Below are 21,780 nucleotides of genomic sequence, written 5' to 3' on the forward strand. Positions count from 1 at the left end.
CTGCAAAGCGGGCCTTTTTGGAGCAGATTGGAAGAGAAATGAGAATGTGAGATTAAGGATGGACTGGCTGACAGCAACTGCAGAAAGAGGTGAAGGGGAGAGAGAAAGCATGAGGGGATGAGGGGCAGATGATGGCAAGCTGCCAGGAGATCAAAATCTTCCCCAAAAGCTTCAAAAGCAAATCGTTCTGGCACAACACCTTTATTCTCCTGTCCCATTTTATAGTTCAATTCACCCCCATCAATAAACAGACAACATTATACATTCGGTTTTATAGTCAGATTATACTCTTATACTCTTCCAGTTGATTGGTCTGTTTATAATAATTTCTAACATTTTATAGGAATATAAAATATATGACAATTCAGGTATCACAATAACACAAGGTCACATCAGCAGCTCTGCAGCCCTCACTCTGCATCTGGAGGAAAACTTGGACCAGTCCTTGCATTTACATGGAAACCATAATACAGGAATAGCAATCCCGAAGATTTATAAAGTTAATGGCCTGTTCAAAAAGTTCATAAAAAAAAAAAAAGACACAGACACACCATTGTACTTCCAGTCTGGACAAGGCCTTTGAAAAATTCCAACTTTGAAAACCAGGTTGCGATCAGCTTGTGTATTAGAGGGGAATAAGGCCAAATGTGCCTCCAGAGCTTGCTACCAATTCCTCACTTTCCTTTAGAGGTCACATTTATTTCTACGATAGGGCACAGACAGGGGGGGCTGAATCCCTGGGATTTGTGGACAAAGACTGCTACGCTGAAATTAACAGAGAGCGATGCCATTATGTGTCCATTAAGTAATCAAATCACAGTTCTTGTAATATTGTCTGTGAAGGTTCTCAGTCATCCAGGTCATCGTAGTCTAAGGAGCTTGGAAAGAAAAGCGTCTGGACTTCTTTAAGACAACTGACAACAACTTAAAGAAGTCCAGACGCTTTTCTTTCCAAGCTCCTTAGACTTCTTGTAATATTATTGTCAGAAAATCTATTAATCTGACCTGTAAAGACGAGGAAAGGATCCCTGACTCTGTCACTCTGAGATACGATAAACCCAAAGAAGAGACCAGAATCAGTGACTGTGTCTTCAGTCTTTTAAGTCAACGTAAAGTGTATTGCATTTATTCCAATTTCAAATTAGCCTTAGGATGACCTCATTAATATCTCATTTGGACTAGATACCATAGCTGGCTGCAGTCCAGCTTCAACTCATGAGGGACTGGGGGTGTTTTTCTCTTCATAAACAGTTCCTCCAGTGCAACACTTACATTAAAATGTTCCAAGCTGCATGGAGTCTGACCTCAGCTCCTGCCATTCATCTGTGGCGTGAACCTGTAGTGCCTCAGAGGCACGTGGCCCTTCAGCAGTTGTCAAGAACTATTACTGTGACGCCTCACAGCCCCCCATCGCCCTTACAGTGCTGCTTATCAAACAGCCAGAGATAAGCTGGCATCGGTGGTATGTGTGCCCTGACAGAACATGGAAGAATAAGCTGACAAGCATTATATAAAGGCTCCTCCTAATGGTTTAAGAAGGACCATTCACCAGGTACCTTTTACCTTAAGAGTCAGGATGAGGCCATGTTGCTAAACATCCAGCATTCACACACGCACCTCACTAAGAACTCATAAACTAAGTTTATGACACATAGATGTGAAACAATCAATAGGCGTTTTAACGTCATCAATACCATCTCTCAATCCTTTTTTTTGTTTATTTTGTAACTAATTGATATCAAACTGGGTAAGTTCTGACGCAAAATGCCCAATTTTGCAACAGTAAAGAATCCTTCAAATAATTCCGAAATCCGTTTAGCTGAAGTTTATCACTTGTAAACTGGGCCTAACCTCACCTATGGTTAAACTGGAATTATATTTCCCCACCTTTCTGAGAAGTTCTACTAACAAACAGACAAACCAAACCACTCACATAACCTTTTCATTGTATTTTTTTTTAAACTGCAAATTTAGAAAGTTTGACTTACATTGGCTGCCTATTAAATGTTGTATTGATTTTAAAGTTCTGCTGCTTACTTTCAAATGCTATCTCACCAAAGGTCTGTGAGATAGCCCCTGACTATCTCACCGACCTCCTCAGTCTCTGTACTCCCAGCCGTTCTTTACGATCTTCCGGTCAGTTACTTCTGGCCCAGCCCAGGCACCGTCTGAAGACTAGGGGTGATCGTGCTTTTGCCTCTGGAATAGTCTTCCTGCTACCATTTGTGCCTCTGACTCCATTCAATCCTTTAAAGCACACTTGAAAACTTACCTATTCAACCTGGCTTTTCTAATTTGCTAATTCTCACCTCATTAATTGCTGTATCGCTACTCATTTCTCTGGATAATCATGATCTCTCCCTTTCTCTACTTACTAATGCTTTTTGTTTCTTTTCTCTACTTTCTCTATTTTACCTTGTTTTAATGACTTACTGTTCAGTGTAATCATTTACCGTTATTTTTACTGTGAAGCACTTTGGTGTATCCCCTGGTTTTAAACGTGCTAAATAAATAAAATTGCATTGTAATTTTAAAAAGCTAATATTGTATATCTGAGTTATTGACACTATATAAAAGATTGCTAAAGCCATATAATCAGTTTGTGGACTGATGTTCTGAAGACTTGAGTTTCACCGTTTTTAAACCTTGGTATCAAAAGCAAAGGATGAATGTGACTGAGAAACCAAGAACACTGCACACTCATACTTTTACACAATCTCACTACATTTTGCAACCACAAGAGTAGCCCCTGGATGGCTGTTGGAAAGAATGCAGGTTCAAGGCACTACTACATTTCCAGACTTTGCTGTGTTCACTTCTTTATTGACAGTCAGTAGTTTGGGTTTTTCAGTAAGTCTCCTTGGCCTCTGCAAAGTAGCAGTTACCATTTTAAAAGCAAAAATGTTTTATGAAAGAAAGAAAAAAAAGTTTAGTCATCTAAAAAAATATATATATTGTAAAGGTTTATATCTTATTGTAAATTTAAATATAATGGGGGGGTGGGGAACCCTTCAACGTGGCTGGCGCAAAAATAAATGTCAACTCATCCACCCACCGTCACCTTCGCCCAGCTGTGAGTTAAATAATCAAACTGCCTTCTTTGCTGTGATGATTGGAACAAATTGAACAGCGCTTTGCTGGAGATAATTTTGAAAATGGCTTGCTAATACTCACCTCCAGGAGCATGTACTGAATACTCAATGGGATAATAACTTTGGGGTGTTCATGTGGTCACAGCCATGTGGCACATGGGGGACAAGGAAAGGACAAAAAAACAAAAAAAAACAAACCAACAACAACAGATCCACACAAGTGTCCTGCATGAGTCAGCTGCAAGCAGCTGGGGCAGCCACTCGTCCACACACCTGTTCTATGACACAGACACACAAATACATTCCTTCTAAACAAGATTTCTGCCTCTGAAAACAACTTGTGTTAAAAATTACATCAGCCTTTATTTCTCTCTGTTGCTATCTGCAGTTTGGTGATGTTCATTTTCAGCGCTCCTCCTTGTACTTTAAAAGACATGCTCAGGGGCTCATAAGAGACTAAAAACAACTAATGAGGGAGTTGTTAAGAAATATGAGGAAGAGGATGGGAAAATGAGAGACATGAGAAGTTAGCGGTTTCCATTCTGGGACACGGACGCAACATGCGGCTCTTTGAAACAACCAAAACTATTGTTAACCACAGTTTGGCCTACAGAGAGATTCCAACAGCTGGCTTCAATTAAGGGTTTTCTTTAAAGAGGCAGGCCTCCTGCACACTGCATGTCTCACTTCTTAACACACACACACACACACACACACACACACACACACACACAGTAAAATAAAGATCTCAAATGTCCACAGAAGCGGTTTTGACACTGAGCTTTGTCTGGATGAATGTGAGCATCACAAATGAAACACGCAACAGGAAATGTCTGACAAACATTGCCGTGCTATGTTAGCCATGTCAAACAGAATCAAGTAAATCCAACACTTCTTCTGGACACATTCCTGTGGAGATGGCAGCTCTGCATGAACTGAAGAAAAAAAAAAATTTAAAATACAAAAAAAATAAAATAAAAAGAATACAGCTTTCATGCATGATGTATCTAAACAAGGCCAGTGCTAGACCTTGACACTTTGGTGGTAACATTACAGTGTGGCTGCTCATGCAGGAGGCATTTCAGGAACCTCAAGGCTTGTGCAACAATGTTACACCAAATCGTGGAAAATAAGGCCACAAGAAATGCATTGTACATCATGACCCCCAGAAAGAGTAAAGTAACACAGCATTCATTTTCACTCCCACACTCAGCTCTATATGAGGCTGAAATTTTGTTCATGTGGACACTCACTACGGATGATGGTTCTTCACAAGAAGTTGCGTATGTTTTGGGTCATTTCTCTGACTAAAGCGATAATCTAGACCCACTTTTGCTCCTGACTGCTTGAGGTTCTCTTTTAAAATCTTCACATGTCCTTCTTTATTCATATTTCCTTCTAGATGAGATTCCCAGTTCCAAACACACTGAAGCGTTCCCACAGCATAATAGTCCCACCACCGTGTTGTAAGTTACTCCCTTCTCCAAACATAAGCAGTGTTTTTATTGCCAAATGAATGAGACAAAACTAGAGCCCATTTTCATCTGATTCTATCATTAGTAATAGTAATTTCTAGTCACTTCAGATGCTCACCTTGGAGTTGAGAAACATTTAACTTGAGACTCGTCAGCGATTATTTTGCTGTCACTGAATATCACTGTGGTCACCACATCACAGCACTACTAACAGAATTCATTCAACTTTTTCCTCTATGGGTTTAAAAGATTTCTTACCATCTGTTTCTATGTTGTACATCATTCAACATTCCCCTTTTTTCCTTACACAAAAGCCCACGTTGTTATGTCACCACCAAACACCACAGTGTGGGATGGGTCTTCCCTCCACATTAAACAAGCACTGACACGTGTTTGTGTCAAAAGAGACACCATCAAGCACAACCTGCTTGTCAAAAAGTGTTTTGCCATAAGTGAAGTAAAGTTGAAAGGATGCAAATACAATTTGCACAATAGATATCCGAAAATAATTTGGACAAAAACAGACCTCCATAGAATAAGCAGCCGTTCAAAGTATCTGCACGAATAGGCTTTCCCTTCAGAAGATATCATGTTTTAATGGAAAACAGAGACTTCATCCACGCTACATAACAGCCACACATGGTAAGCTATGATGGTTTTGTCAGGTGGTACATCCAACATGCTGCACGAACATTGTCAAACCCGTGTCCTCCCGAGTTCATGACACATGTCAGAACTGCACTATGTGTTTAAGCAGCTATCATATGTCTTCGCCATATGCCACCAGACTCGCTCAGGCTGGGTGTCTATGGAGCTAGCGTTTATTTACCAGCCATTCTCTGTGTGCTTCTCTGCGCGTGTGTGACAATCATGATGTGGCATCAAATAAATGCCACCCCATCAGCAGCACCGCTGAAAGATAATCCTCTCTCATGCAGAGTGGGAGTAGCAGCAGCAGGAGGAATAAGCGAGCGCCATTCCAAACCCATGCACGTCCACAAATGCAGCACAAATTCAGATTCAACTGAGCGCGCCTGCTGGCGTTAATAAAACCTGACCACAAACAAACACCCTCTAATAAGGCGAACACGGCACTGCAAGCAGGCGCGCACCGGTTACTCGATACAAGCCGTTATGGAAGCAAAGTTGGCGTAATTTTGTAGTTTTCATTGTTTCATCTCTTCCCCCCCCCAAAAAAAAAACCACTCACTCCTCTCACACTATTTCAGAATGAAGACAGGGGCTTCCTACCTCATGGTGAAAGTGGTGTCAGGCCAAATATGTCACAGAGTCTTTCGAATAACGACGACGGCTGAGTTGCTGTGTAGTTTTCACCAAAGTTCGCTGCTCGGTTCAACGATACAAGCGACCTAAGATGAATGGGGACTCCCGACGACGGCGTGACAAGATGTTTCACAGTTTGCGGGCTATCCGATAAAAGTACAAAAAAGGAAAAGAAAAAAGAAAATGGTGGCTTAAAAAGAAACAGTCGACTCCTACATGTTCTAGAGCATCGCCGCTCCGCTGCTGGCACTGAATCACTGGGAACTAAAGCGGAGAATCGCAGCGTTTCTCGGCTGTTTCTGACGCACTCAGCTCTATGTGATGCGGCGCTGTGCCGCTCGGATACCGGTCTGCTGCCGCTGGCTGCTGGCCGCAACATGTGCTGCGTTTAAGGACCCGCTGTAAACTCCTACTCTGAAGTTTCTCGGGAATAAATATGCCCCCTTCCCTAAAACAAACAAACAAAAAATGAATTTTACCAGCGCCAGGTGTGTCTACAGAAAAGTATTGCCTTTCGTCTTGAAACTCCTTCAGGCACTTATTGGGGCAGTTTTTCTAAACGAACTTTGATTTAAATGGTTACATCATGGACAAAAATCGGCATGTCTAGCATCAGCACGTATGTAATAAAACTGTTTAAAATGTTTGCCCCAAAATAACGTTTTAATAACCTTTCTTCACTTGCAAGTTATGTGTTCTACCACCAACTTTGCTGTCGTCGAAACCTCTAATGCATTTCAATCTAGGACTGGTCCAGGTTTCTTCATGTATTGTACCTTTTATAAAATGAAGCTTATTTTGGAAAAACACAACAGAAGGCTAATTTAGTTCGAAACATAACTCAGGCAACAGCACCCGGCTTGCTGCCTTTTTTTCATGCGAGCCGGCATAAGTTGGTTATGTCGCACTGTACCTGAATGCAGCAATTTACGCAGCTTGTCAGACGTCGCACGTACAGGTTGCCCTTGACAACTGAGGTGGATAACTTTTTCAGTGTTTCTGCGTTGACTGGTTCCTGTAAGGAGTTGGTTATGTCTTTAATAACACTCCGTTGTTCTTTATCTTAATTTCCACACTTATAGACAATAGTTCAAATGGATTTCATTATGATTTACACACATTCACAACATTTTACTCATGCCCTTGATAACTAACATGTAAGTCTTAATTATGTAATTATGTTAGTCAGTCTAACTGAAAACAGTAGTAAAGTAAACAAGCAACAACCATTGTACATTTATTTCCCAACTTTTTTCTTCTTATTGTTTGTTTTGTCAGGTTGGATGATGAAAGTCGGCATTGTCAGGTTTCTACAGAGATGTTCAATAGAGTTCAGGTCAGTAACTGGGCTACTCTAGGACATCCGTAGAGTTGTCCCTAAGCCACTCCTGTGTTGTCATTGTCATGTTGGAAAGTGAACCTTCAAGTAATTGTCACAGAGACATCCTCAGTGAAAACCTGTTCCACATGTGGAACAGGTTTTCACTGAGGATGTCTCTGTACTTTTCTACTTTCAGCTTTCCCTAAACCCTAATTAGTCTCCAGTCCCTTCTGCTGAAAAATAGCCAGACACCATGATGCCACCATACTTCATTGTAGGGATGATATTGAGTAGGTCATAAGCTCTGCCTGGTTTCCCTTCAGACATAATATTTAGAACTGAGGCCACAAAGTTTAATCAAACCACAGAATCATGTTTGGTCACAGTCTGAGTGGTTTAAACTACAGATGGCACGATACCACTTTTTTATGTCCAATACCGATACCGATATCATACATTTGGATATCTGCCAATACCGATATGAATCCGATATAGTGTATTTTTTAATCAATAAAACAGTTTTTTTAACATCTTGCTGCATTTTGTATAAGGTCATAGTCAAGCTTTTGTGTTTTCTTTTAAACTAAAGCAATTCTGTTATACCTGTATGCAAAAACTACACTGCACCCAAAATATTTAATTGTTCAACAATACTCAGTGGCGGTCCTAGGCTGTTCGGTGCCCTGGGCGAACACCCCCTCTGCCAGCTTGAAGGATTGACCACCTACAGGGGCGAGTGGGCAATTTTTATATATATATATATATATATATATATATATATATATATATATATATATATATATGTATATATATATTAGTGCTATTTCTTAAATGTGTAAAATCTGTAACATAATGTTACATAATGTTTGGAGTTTAGTCTGTTACTGTTAAATATTCTGATTCTGATTGTTTCAGGATGACCTGCCATGACATCTGCTTACCTGTATCTTTTGCTCTTTTCTCCTCCTCTTCTTTTCTCTTTTTTCTAAACTGAGCACCTGATGGCTTTGAACTTTTCTTGTCCATCTTCCATTGGTTTTAATTTTGCACTCCAGTATGAACAATCACCCCCCAACCCGAGGATCACCACAACATAACCTAATAGACCTACACCTTAGTTCACAGAATCACTTTGTCTAGGGTTTATTTCTGGGATTTCGCACAACCCAGGATTCAAATCATGAATACATAATGGACTTGGATTTACAACATTATAAATGAAATGTGCTCTGTTTGGAAGCGGCAGGGCCCCCCCTCCCCTTTCGACGGTTTGTGTGTGAGACTTTAAATCATCAAATATAAATTTTAAATTGTTATTGATCCCTTTACCAAAAGTCCTAAAGTGTATATTTATTTTCTTACTCTTCTTATATTTATTGTTTGTTTACTTGCACTGTTGTAACTGGAGCCTCGTCTCTCTATATCCTGGACTGTATGTAGCGGAGATGACAATAAAGTTTACTTTGACTTCAGCAGCGAGCAGGCGCACCGAGGGCTCTCGCGCTTACTTTGCGCATATGGAATTTTGAAAAAACAGCGGTGCAAATTATAAGTCTGTATTAAAATGTCTGTTGTTTTCGTGTTTGGTTTGTTTTTATTTAGTTTTATTTTGCGGGTTGGTTATTAGATGCTGCTCCAGCCAGCCAGAGAATCCCCCGCCGCCCCGCCCTCTTCTCCCTGTGCCGCAAGCAGCAGGCGCACTACGCAAACGAGGGCGCCCTTACTCCCAGCAAATGGGCGATAGAAAACCGATCGGTGCCTGTGACATTCCCAATATGCGCTGGCATGACGTCGGGCAGCATGAGTACAAGTAAATGGGCGTGATGCCGCCCCCCACCACGATGCCGCCCGGGCAACCGCCCGTGTCGCTCGTATCGAAAACTGCTACTGACAATAATGATCAATCTAATAAACTTAAACCTACACCATCCTCCCTATTCTGGCATTTTAAAGAGTACTTAGCAGAAATATTAAACAACCTAACTAATAGGGTTGCAAACTCCCAGCAAAAAAAAAAACAAGGAACCACCCCCCCACCCTCTGCCTCGTCATTCTATACATTTTACATCAGATTAAAACTTTGGGTGTAAGATTCAGATAATTATTTATTAAAAGCTAGACGTTTTAGACGAGAATAAGAAAGATAAGTATTTCTTAGTACCCCTCTTTTCCCTGTTAATGCCCTACCTGCCCCCCTGGCAAAACTTTGCTAGATCCGCCCCTGCACAGTTACCAGCCGTCAGCTAGGTAGAAAAGGATCCTGGTGTAGAAACTAATATTAAATAAATTCTAACAACAGCTTATCAAGCTTAAACGTGCTGCTGTTGTTCAGCCGCTGGTTTCCTCTTTCTGGTGCAAAGTGGGCCAAAAACAAGCAAGAGAGACGGACTCACGACAGAAAAGCCGATCAGCTGATCATTGAAGTAGCAACAGGAGAGGGAGGGAGAGAATGAGGGGCAGTCGCTACATATATCCGTTGTTATTATGCTTAACGTGGGAATGCTTTACAGACATTCCAAAATGAACTTACACACTTGCTTTACTTCTCTCTGGGATAAATTTCTCGGAGATGAAATGCCGGTTTGGTAGCAAGGCTCCAAATGCTCAACCAGACAGAGGTCTTGCACGCCACAGCCGCTCTATCGCATGAGGCATACTGTTCCGACGCGCTAAGGTTATGAGCTGAGTTACACCATGTCACAAGTTTTGTGAAGTGCTTTCACTGTACTTACATGTTTCCGTCACTAAATTTCAGGGTTGTGCATTGTACATTTCACTGCATACATTTATTTCACAGCTAGAATTATATTGCTTATTAGTCATAAAGCCTAGATCAATGGAGAGCTCCAGTGATAGTTATCCATGTGGTCTTCTTCTTCTGTCCTTTAGTCAAAGTGATCATTAGGTCCTTGGTCATCTCTCTCACTATACCCCCCCCCCCCCCCCCCGCTTGTTGGGCTTGTTATTTGCTCTCATATATATAATCAGTTGTGAAACCTTCTATAGAGAGCTGTGTGTCTTTCCAGATCGCATCCAATCAATTGAGTTTAGCACAGGCGGACTCTAATCAAGGTGTAGAAACATCTCAGCAATGATCAAGAGAAATGTGTCATTGTGTTTTTGCCAAAGACTATGTAAATGTGATATTTCGGGGGAGGGGTCTGAATGCTTTCTGAACACACTGTAAAATGAAAGCTGGAAACATTCAGACTTTAGTGTGATTCAGTGGTTCTCAAGCTTTTAACAGGCTTTGTCTCATAAAGAATCCCTCCCTACTCTGATGGGAATTTTTATTAATGTCTTTGACTGAGAAAATACATTTGAGGATTTTACTTTCAAGTACACACACACAAAAACAACTTGTAGCCCTCCCCACAAAGACAAACAGGTGTCAGAAACACAGACAGCTGATGTTCTGCCACAGGTGGTGCCTGACACAAACTGTGTGATTTACTGCTGGTCACTCTCTCTACTGCGGGTGTGTGTTTATGTGTGAGTGGACTGATGTGAGAGTTCATGCTGGTGTGGTAAAAACGCTGACTGCTGATCCCTGACGATTATTAATGTGCAAGTCAGTGAGAAGCAAAATTGTCATCCTGTTGTCACCATTACAGATCCGCAGCCACAGCGAGTGTTTCTATTTTAACTGGTTGCTTGAATTTCAGCCATATGTGTGTGGGATATATCACATGTCCATCATCAAGTGAAGTCCTGTAAGCTACTGACACACAAAAGGGCTGAAAGAAGCTTATCAGAGGTGAGGCTGAATCAGTTAGTCCACAAAACTGAAAGGACTATTTATTTATGTAGCTGAAGGAGATCCTCCTCCTCCCTGAATTGTATAAGTGCACAAACCACTCCTGTGTGTCGTTGTGGTTTTATAGCCGAACGGAAAGACCTGACTCAAGACCTGACTCTATAGTTCTTGTAGACTGCAAGTACAAGGTGGCAAATCCCAAAACATAACAGATTACACATTCTATTATCCTCTTCTAGGACATCTAACAGCTTCCTAGAAATATCATTATCAAACTGTATGTAGTGGAAAGGACAAACAGACTTTTACCACAACATTAGAGGCAGCTATAGTTTGCAATGTTGCCTCTGAGATGCAGGTTCTTCGTGCTAAAAGCCTGTGTTTTGTCAGTTTGTTCATGAAGGGTCTTGTCGCTGTGTTCTTCTGTGAGGATGGAGTCCCCGTGGGTGTGTATGTGTCGAAACACTAGCACCATCCATCCTAAAATCCGAAATCAATACAAGTCATCCACTCGAGTGACTGAGCTGTGACTGACTCACCGATGATGAATGAACCATCAGCACAACGCCCACTCCTCACCAGCTCTGTTGTTGTGACATCTAACACAATGAAGCAGTAAATGTCATTAGATCTGAGGCAAATGAAGCATACTCTCACTGCAAACTGCTCAAAGGCAAAAGGGCACCATCCAAATCCTGATGCAAGCAGCCTGATCTGAACTCAGTTTTGTTGCATCAGTTTTCTTCTGCGCTCATTAGGTCTCTAAAGTTCACCCCAGATGCCAGTGAACTCTGTCTGCCATCTAGTGTGGAGACCATGAAATGATCTCCACAACATTACCAACATTCTGCCAGTGTTAAAAAACATCTTTGTATTTGGGTACTGTAATTCTTTTCCACACTTACTTCACTAAAATATTTTTCTAGTACCTTAGGTGCATTGGTACTTATTAGTCCTAATCCTCTGAGCTCTAAGACAGGGATGGGGAACTCCAGGCTTCAAGGGCCGGTGTCTTGCAGGTTTTAGATGTGTCCTTTATCCAACATAGCTGATTTAAATGCCCAAATTACCTCTTCAACATGTCTTGAAGTTCTCCAGAGGACTCATAATGAACTAATCATTTAAATCAGGGATGTTGACCCACGGTTATATCTAAAACCTCCAGGACACCGGCCCTTGAGGCCTGGAGTTCCCCACCCCTGCTATAAGACAGTAAGTCATAAATGGAACCCTAAATTTATAGGGAAAACGTGAGAAGATTTAGATGTGTTTCAGTTAAAATTGTTATTTTCTTTGCTCCCTGGTTGTGAAGACATGAGAGAACAATTTCATAAAAACAAAAATTACATACTGTGATAGCCCTGGGTAAGAATTGGGGTTTCTTGGACCTCAGAGGATTCACAGTGACTGTTAAGGTTGTTTTTTTGTGTTAATTTGCAAACCATTGTTTTGTCATTCTTGGTCCATTTGCTACTTTGACTTTTGTGTGTTTAGTTCCTTCGGGGTTTCCATATATGTTGCTTCCTATATCCTTTGCCTTCCTCTGTTTTCTTTTATCTGTCATCTTGTCAGTCTTTGTCTCAGTGCAGTTGTCTCTTTTTTCCCTGTTTGTTTCTCTGGGCATCAGTTTAGTTTCCTGAGTTTTGTTTTTTTTATTTTGTTTTGGGGTTTTTTTGTTTTTGTTTTTGCTCTGCTTCAATTATAAGGTATTTTTCCTGCTGCTATGCTTTTTTTTTCTTAACTAATTAAGTTAAGAAAAAAACCTAACTGGTTCTTTGCCACTAATCTTAACAAATTAATAGCAAACACCCAGAGATTCTATTTCATGTAGTTGGGTTCACTTCACACCCCAACTCTGACATTTATGTGACAATAGTGTGAAGGTGTAACCCTCTTTTTATGTGTTATGTGTAATGTGTAAATCAAAGAGTGCAGTCATGTGTAAATAATTTAGAAACTCTACTTAACTGATAAAAAGGAGTAGTGTTACATTAGTGCTCGTTTCTCGTTCCTGTCCTTTGTGTTTGTAATTAATATGTATCACTCTGGATGAAATTGTTCATTTCTTTAAAACTTTGTGTTGTGATTGTGATTTTCTCTTTTAATTTAACAGCCACATTTAAAATGATCACATATGTTTAAAATATAATAATAATTTCTCATTTTCAACATATAATATTTTTTACTTGAAATTTACATAATGAGCATGTCCTCATTTTTTTCATTTCTTATTATTATTGTTATTTGTATTATTATTACTTAAGTACTTTACTTTGCTGCCGTTCAATATTCTAAATACTTGGGGTGTATGATTTTAAATTTTGATATACATATTTTGTTATTTTAGTCGTCTTTAACCACAACCACTTGGAGGCGACATAAAGGCATTCCCACGCTTTACAGCACAGTAACATTTCCGGGTCTGGGCCTGTGTACAATTTCAAAACAAAAGCAAAACAAACCATCCCGACTGCTCAGAAAAACGAGAGGCAATATTTACGTTACTGAACTAGTGTATGACATTCCATAAAGTGTACAGTGTAAATAAATACACAAATAAATAAACAAATTAAAAACTGTTCTATATGACTCTGCGTAACTGCTTACTTTTGCTTTGTTGAATTCGAAATATCTATTTACTTTGTCATGTGTTATGTTATTACTTAAGTTTTCAAAAATTTAAGTGTATGCTGATTTTATTTGATTGCATTTAATGAAATTTCAGGTTTGTGCCTTATCAACAAACGTGTCTGCCTCTTATTGCCTTTTATACCATTCTGCTTAAATAAGCTATTTGTTATGTGTTTTCTTTTAACTTAATCTTTTTAAACCGCTGTTTAAAAAAGGCTCATTGAGGAAGTATGTTATATCAATTTATTCATCTTGCATTTCAGGTCAGCCTATATCATGTGGCCGTATCTTGATGAAACATTAATTTTGAAGGCTTAAATTAAATGTAAATGTTTTAAAACTTTGTAATATTTCATTGCTAGTGCTGTTTATACATATATAATCATATCTTTCTGACTAAACTCACCCCAAGACACAAGAGTTAGGCGTTAGATGATTTCTATTAGTCTACATTATTTTATTTTCTCTCTGCTCCATTAGTGACATTGATTTCCCTCAGTGTTGGATTTTTCTTTTCTATGGCCTGTGTTCACAGCACATAATTTTTTTGAAGGCCCTTATTTATTCAGAGGGAATTTTGCCACCTTCAGATGAATGAAATGACACGATCAAACAAACATACAGAGACCCCCCCCTCCCAAAGAAAACAAACAAACAAAAATGCCAGGTCCCAATCAGAGTTTCAGGCTTAAAAGATCAAAGGTCTAATCAGGTCTAGGATTTCTATCAAGTCAGTATTTCAGTTCGTCGTCTCTTTTAATAGCTTGTAAGGGAGCACTGCTCGATTTACGGTACTCTTACCTTTTTTTGTGATTTTTCAGTAAGTTCAAGTCTTGTGCTTTTATTTTGAATGCGCACACCGGATATGGGTTCGCGCCGTGGTCTCTTCGGTCTGATTGGTTGTACTCACGTTGCTGCTGATGTGGTGTTCCGAAGTTAGCAAACGCGAACATCCGATTCAAACTTGTTTTCTGCTTTTGTTAGTATTGTATTTGTGAAAACAATGCCTTACTATCAGACGTGGGAGGAGTTCGCCCGTGCAGCAGAAAAACTGTATCTGACAGACCCAATGAAGGTAATAACGCTTTATTTAATAAGTACCATACTGGATAGCCTGTTAGCTAAATGGCACGTTAGCGACGTGACTGTGCTGACTGGTGGTTCGATATTTTTTCATGTTAAATTCTGAACATTTTTGTTATGTTATTTCTTTTTTTCAGGTCAGAGTGGTTCTAAAATACAGACACTGCGACGGAAACCTGTGCATTAAAGTGACTGACAATGCTGTGGTAAGTACACCGAGGAAAAAACGTGGAATTGTTTGTACCAGCCAGTGAAATATGAGAGGTTCTCTTGAGAAAGCTCTTAAAACTTGTTTTTTGGACGAGCAGCCAGAAACTTCTCTCTTTGTTTTCTGAGTCTGCTGGTACTAGTTTGTGTGAGGCTAAATCGTAACGTGTAGCAGAGTAACACAAGCAGGCTAGCAGCTGCGAGTTTTTTTTTCTTTTTTTTGTTTAATAAAGCTCCTGTAATATTTTACGTTTTGTTGTGTAATAAAGTGTGAGCAGTGGGAGGGGGATACACCATTTTAGCTGTTTTTCTTCTTCCTGTGTTGCGCTGGATTTTTCCGTGTTCATTTTATGGTAGAAATATTAGGCTTACTTGACAGTGATACCCAATGTCTAATGACCTGGCTGCATTATATTCCAGATATCCCAAATTCTTCACTTCTATGAATTCTTTTGGAAGGTTGGCGGGTAAACTCATCTTTAGAGAAGACTACAGATTTATAATATTGGCATCTAGCCCTATATTCACAAACTTTCTTAATACTTGGAGTAGATCCCATTGTCAAAATGCTAAGAAAGTTCTTAGATTTAATTTCGTTTTAAAATCATTTATCCATAAATTCATATAAAATCAGGGTAAAGAGGCTTAAATGGTTCTTAGGCACAGGAGAAAATGACAGTATGTAGATTATCATGCCACTTTGTCCACTTTTTCTTTAAGTGAGGTAATGGCATATGATTAATTCAGTCTCAAATCATTGTGAGCCTTCTGCTCAACATCTCCATCTAGCATGTTTGTGCACTTTGCCTCAAATTTCAATGTTTGAACATGAACATCTCAAACTATTAAAACTATTAAAGATAAAAGCTGGAAATTTTCATTTTGATATTTCTTAGTACAGGATTGAAACATACTCTGTACTTTAGGACACACACATACACATATATATATTTATGTTATATTATATTATAATATATATTAGGGGTGCAACGATACTCGTATTGATATTGAACCGTTCGATACAGTGCTTTCGGTTCGGTACGCATATGTATCGAACAATACAAAATTTTTAATCTATTTTATCAACTTTCCTTCTGACGATGCTGTCTGTGTTGAGCGCTCAGTGGATCTGTGCTCGACAGTGCAGCCTAGGCGGAGTAGTCGAACGCAGATTCACTGAGCGCAGGGCAAGCTAGCAGACAGAAGTTAAGCTCTCCTTGCAACATGGCAAATTGAACCTCCCCCACCCTCATTCAGATCAGGCGTTTGGAACTATTTTGGTTTTCATGTGACGTATGACCCTGAAGGTAAGCAAAAGTAAAACAGTATGTTGGATGTGCCACGCAATGCTCAATTACATTGGTGGGAACTAGTGTGTTAGCGCAGTTTGCTCGTTAACGTGTTGGCCGTCCAGCCCCACGCACGAGGCGATCTGCGGTAGCTCGTTAACGGATATTTGCCGTGTTGTGCCGTTAACGTCATTTCAACGAGATTAACGCTGACAGCACTAGTGGGAACACAACGAATATGACTGCACATTTACTCCGACATCATCCTAGTGCAAAGACAAGTGGAAGCAGACAAAAACAAGCAAGCATGCTACTAACTTTACCCGAGTCATTTAGACAGCTGTTAGCACATGATTCTCCTTATGGGGACCTGATATGTTTAATATGCTGCTGAGAATATAGCCCAGAAGAAGCGCATAGTATAGCTTTCATTTTGGAAAGAGACATTTCTCTGTAATAAACTCTCTTTTCCAAAGATGAGTGATTTGTCGATCAGAGAGATGTATTTTTTTTTTATTACTTTGTTGTTTCAGCAACATTAAATTTAAAAACTGTACTTTTGAGTTAAAATATATATTTATAATTTTAAGAAATGACAAATTGTTTTTCATGCCTTTGAACATTTTTGTTCAATGGCATGAACATTTTTTTGTATGGAAAAAACATCGAACTGTGAATTTTGTGTATCGTTGCACCCTATATATATATATATATATATATATATATATATATATATATATTTTATTTTTTTTTTTAAAGTGCATTGGTTATAAAAAATGAATAAATTAAGCACTTAAAGTGCCATATTTTAGCACACACTAATAATACAAATATCACATGGCAAAAGCCACTGAGCAGCAGCTTGTGAGTGGTGTCTAGCTGTATTTCACAATAATACAAAATAAAACACGTAGAATACTTTTTAACTTGTAATTTCCTGATCCCTGCTTGCCAGTAGGAGTTTTAAATGTAATCTTAATTACAAGACTTCTTCAGGGCGATAAGTCTCAAAGTGGCAGGTAGAATTGATCTTGAAAAGTAAATATAGCAAAACAATTAAAAGTTACGAAAAATGGCTTAGTAAGTTATTCCACATAAGTAGTCTTGCAAAGCCAAGTTGCCATGTCGACATGGCATAACTTGCAGTCTGATGTATAAGTATAACCCAGCCCTAATCTTAATGCCACAACTGCCACAGGCATTCGATATACTGACTGCATGAATGAACGCTGCAAAAGTTTGTGTGTGTGCGCATAGATAGATAGCATAATCTGAAATATGAGAGTGCTTCTTGACCATGCTGCTTACAACGTGGGTCTTGAAAAATGAAGGATATGCATATATTTAACAAAATAATGATTTCAGTTATAAGTACTTCTCAATGTGAAGGTTTTTATTTATGTATTTATTTTGTATTATTATTAATGTGTGCTCATATATGGTACTTTACAGGACTGCTTATAGTTTTCAACTAGCCAGTACTGGCATTTGTTTTTATATATTTCAGTCACAAATTACAGGTCCTGATTCAGCTCTGTGTAAAGAAAAACAAGTGAAAATTTCAGGCTTTTATCCTTTTGAGATAAAGTTTTGAGAGAGCCATATTTTATTATTGCCTGTGGAAACAAATGACTTGAAAGTGGCTAGACAAGCCTTTACTTGGGCCATGTAATTTGTATTGAAATTGGAATGACCCTTTGTAAATCATTGCATACAGTTTGTATAAAGTAATTAATGGATCTTTGGACTGGAATTAATATCTTTAATTTTTGGGTTGTGATACATGGTGAAGACTGCTTTGAGTCTAGTATTATTCATATGAGAATATAAGTGGGGCTGTTTGGTAACCAACACATCAAGCACAGCTGTGTCATAGTGCGTGTTGTTTGGTTGATGTTTTCTAGAGATGCACCGGTTGACCAGCCAGGGACCTGAATTGGTTGTTTTCACTGTAACTTTACAGCAAAAATGTCCCTGGTTTGAATCCTGGCTAGGTTCATTCTCTGTGGAGATTGCATGTTCTCCCTGTGTCTGTGCGGGTCTTCCCTGGGTACTTGGTGCTGGCTTAATTAGTTGTGGTGGTGTGGTGTTCCTGGATGTTGCTGAGCTCTCTTAAGGCTCACCTCTCATGGTTGTAAACCCAACCCCAGCTCCAATGTGTTGGAATATTGTTGTTGATGGTGGGTCTTGCTCAAGTGGAGAGCTGTGGTGCTGCTGCACAAGGCTACAAAGCATAACAATGACTTCTGTGACCAGTTACAGTCTAATTGAAGTTTGGATTTCATCCATGAGCTAAGAAGATGCTGATTGTGTTCTTGTCACATAATTATAGTAAGATTTATTTTAAAAAGGCATTGAGTGTAGAACCGTGTACACATGCCAAAATAATGTAACTCTGTATCAAGCAATTATTGATTTACAAAAAGGTGTGCACCACCAAAAGAAAGCAACAATGTAACTCTATCATTTAGGTGACTACTTAATCACTACTATAAAACCGTAAAAACTTGTAGTTTTCATGCTGTAACTGCCTTCATTTGGTGTCTTCTCCATCTTTACAGTGTTTACAATACAAGACAGACCAGGCCCAGGACGTGAAGAAGATTGAAAAGCTCCATGGGAAGCTGATGAGACTCATGGTGTCCAAGGAGACGCACAGTGGTGCCATGGAGACGGACTAAAATGCTCTTGAAGAGCTAAAGTTTTGGAGCTCTCGGACTGAGTTCAGAGGACATGGTGGTGCTGCTGAGAGAATAGAAACATCAGAGTGGGACGAGTCTGTAAAACGGGAATGTGGGGAGCTGGATCTGGCTGCTTACACTGGTTTAATGCTGCCAGAGAAGCTATAGATATATACTGTATATATTTTCAGGATTTGTTTTTTTTTTTTTTAAGTTTCACTGTCCACCTTTCCTTTACAGGCATGATCACATCCCTAATGGTGTAAGTTAAATGTAAGATCCGTGTAGGGGTGGAACAACATTAGCTGCTGTGTAAGCAGCTTTGGCACCTTGAATTCTTTAAAGACATTTCCATAAATTTTTAGTTTTGAAAGGGAAGAAAAAGATGGACAATGAAGATAACTTGTCTTTTTTTTTCCTCATCTTTCTAGCTATGTCAGATTCAGTTTAAGCGCAGTTTACTTTGATTTTTGTCCCCCCTCATTGTGCCACATGAATGAAGCAGAGCTTTCTGATTTCCCAGCAAGGGTGTGGAGAAAACCCAGTGTTTCCACACTGACATGTTCAATAAATGGTTGTTTACCCCAGTCAGCAATATATCTCTTTTATTCATCTCGTTATGGATTATATTGTGTTCAACTGTCATACGTCAACGTTATTATGCGAGACAGCTTATATGACATTGGGTTTGAATTAATGAGATAACACGTCCTTTATTTAGCCCTAGCAGTTAAAATAACTTAAATGCAACAAAATCAAAAAGTACAGTTTTATGTAGCTTAGTCATAAGTCAAAGTAAATAAACATATAATATAGATGCTGATTTAGAAAAACAAATTTAAGCAATATTATATAGCAAAGCAAACTGAATTAAAAAGGGCTTACTAATTTAAACGATCACCTGTGTGTCGGTCTTCCTGTTGTTCATGTACTCAGGTACTCTTACTCCTGCACCACAGCAACATCCTGTCCTCAGATGGACATGGATCATTTATCGGCCTTCTGTGTATTTCAGTGAAGCTGAAAAAGTTATGTTTGTTTTAATTAACCAAGTTTTTCCCAGGAAAAAAAAAAACCCTTTGTGAATTATGTAACTTTTTTTATTCTTGGTCCAATTATTTTTCAAGTTCTTGTTTTTACTTTTTCATTCATAGTGATCAATATGAAAAAGGTATTACAGAAGCAAAAATAAACATTTCTGTTTGTGTCATATTTAAAGCTGGAGTGAGTGTTTAATGCAGGCACACAAACGCAAGGATGACTTCAAAGTGAGCCTTTAATTGTTGAAATTACCAGTACATTCACAAAATCCAAACAATAGAAATAAGGAGCCTGGGGGCAAGTCCAAAGAGAATAAGCAAAGCTGCACATGAAGGAAAACAGGAGTATACAAACCTCTTGTTGAAAGACAAAATAGAAACTATGATATTTGATAATATGTTGGTTTCTAAAATTATAGTTTTGTGAAATGAGCAGCTGGAAAGATGTCGTGGATATGCTGAACCTTCTTCCTTGTACAGACCCCGGCTCTGAGGTAGGATGGCAGCTGCAGAACGGTCTCAAACATGATGTGCTCTCCCCCATGAGTGGCACTGGGGATGATGTTGTTGGAGAATGCTCCTAATGTAACAGTGGATGGTGTCCTGGGGATCTTTTTCCAGATCTGGATTAGGGTGTCACTGAGCTCCTTGAGCTCTCTAAGGTGCAAATGTCCAACAGCCTAAGCCACCAATAAATCAGTCATGCGGGATGACGTTCTCCACATAAAAAACAAACTACATGTGTTTTGTTCCTTCATAGATCAACTTTGATCTGTAAATCGTGAATTGATTGTAATTTATTTTTCAGTATCTCTGTACCTATTGTTCTTTTCTTTGCTGGCTCCCTGCTACTGAGTTGTCTTCTTGTAAATATTCAGGAATATTCATTCATTTTTCAGTTGTAGTCAAAGTGCCTTTTTTTCTAACTAACTACAAACATGTGTATTTGGGTCTTCCCTGTCAACATTTTCATCAGTAATACAAATGCTGAAAGTTAAGTTTATCATAGTTTAATCCAAGGTTATTATCGTTAACGAAAACTAGAAGTAAAAAAACATTTTCGTTAACTGAAATAAAAAATAAAAACAAAAAAAAGGAAAACTAACTAAAATTAACTGAATTTATAGCAAAAATGTGTTTAGTTTTCATTGATGTGTGCGTGTCATACAATAGTCAAGGGTGAAAATGAAGTTTAGTTTCCAGATTTTTTCTTGCCGTCTCATTATGCCAGCAGGTAGCAGTACGTTAGTCGAGTCGTCTGTGTTGCTGCTCCGTCCACGCGCAGAATCATGTCGGGAGATAGCGCCAGAGTCCAATTTGGGATTACTTTGAATATGACTGTGTTTTGGATAAAGCAAGTGTCTTGTAGTGGAAAGAGACAAATTATGAGGGACATTTCTAAAGGGAAAAAAAATCCCACAAACCTTAAAGTGCACTTGAAAAGCTCACACAAGAAGGCTTGAGCTCCCTTACCTTGAGAAGGTAAGGGAGCACACTCAACCCTCATCCCCAGAAACAGAAGCCAGAAAACAGAAGCTAACCCCAGGCAAGGCAGCGTGATGCATCCCGAGACAACAGGACGGGGATATCTACATAACTCTGAGTCAATTGCCTTCAAAAAGTTTATCAATTCACTTGAACCAAAATTACGAACACCCGGTGCTGCAAGAGTTAATAGTCTCATTGGGGCCAAGATATACATTTTATAGTTGCCTGGTAAGGGCAGCATGGCACGGTGGTTAGCACTGTTGCCGCACAGCAAGAAGGTCCTGAGTTCAATTCCACCATCAGGCCGGGGTCTTTCTGTGTGGAGTTTGCATGTTCTCCCCGTGTTTGCGTGGGTTCCCTCTGGGTACTCCGGCTTCCTCCCACCGTCCAAAGACATGCAACTTGTGGGGATAGGTTAATTGGATAATCCAA

General features: G+C 39.2%; 2 protein-coding genes across 2 annotated transcripts in view; one reads left to right on the plus strand and one right to left on the minus strand.

Annotated features, from left to right (window-relative positions):
• enah (ENAH actin regulator) overlaps positions 1-6,391 on the minus strand; it is a 140,174-nt gene extending 133,783 nt beyond the window's left edge. Inside the window, exon 1 of the mRNA XM_026194522.1 lies at positions 5,819-6,391. Within this exon, the coding sequence (XP_026050307.1) occupies positions 5,819-5,823 (5 nt within the window). The 5' untranslated portion in view covers positions 5,824-6,391. The remainder of the gene's footprint in view (positions 1-5,818) is intronic.
• Positions 6,392-14,435: 8,044 nt separating this feature from the next.
• On the plus strand, positions 14,436-19,411 carry srp9 (signal recognition particle 9). The gene is made up of 3 exons (XM_026142704.1): positions 14,436-14,635; positions 14,781-14,849; positions 18,701-19,411. Exons 1-3 carry the CDS (start codon positions 14,564-14,566, stop codon positions 18,818-18,820), a joined length of 261 nt encoding a protein of 86 aa, XP_025998489.1. The 5' UTR covers positions 14,436-14,563; the 3' UTR covers positions 18,821-19,411.
• The last annotated feature ends 2,369 nt before the right edge of the window (positions 19,412-21,780 follow it).

Source organism: Astatotilapia calliptera, chromosome 15 (assembly GCF_900246225.1).
Source record: "Astatotilapia calliptera chromosome 15, fAstCal1.2, whole genome shotgun sequence".
NCBI classification, from domain to species: domain Eukaryota; kingdom Metazoa; phylum Chordata; class Actinopteri; order Cichliformes; family Cichlidae; genus Astatotilapia; species Astatotilapia calliptera.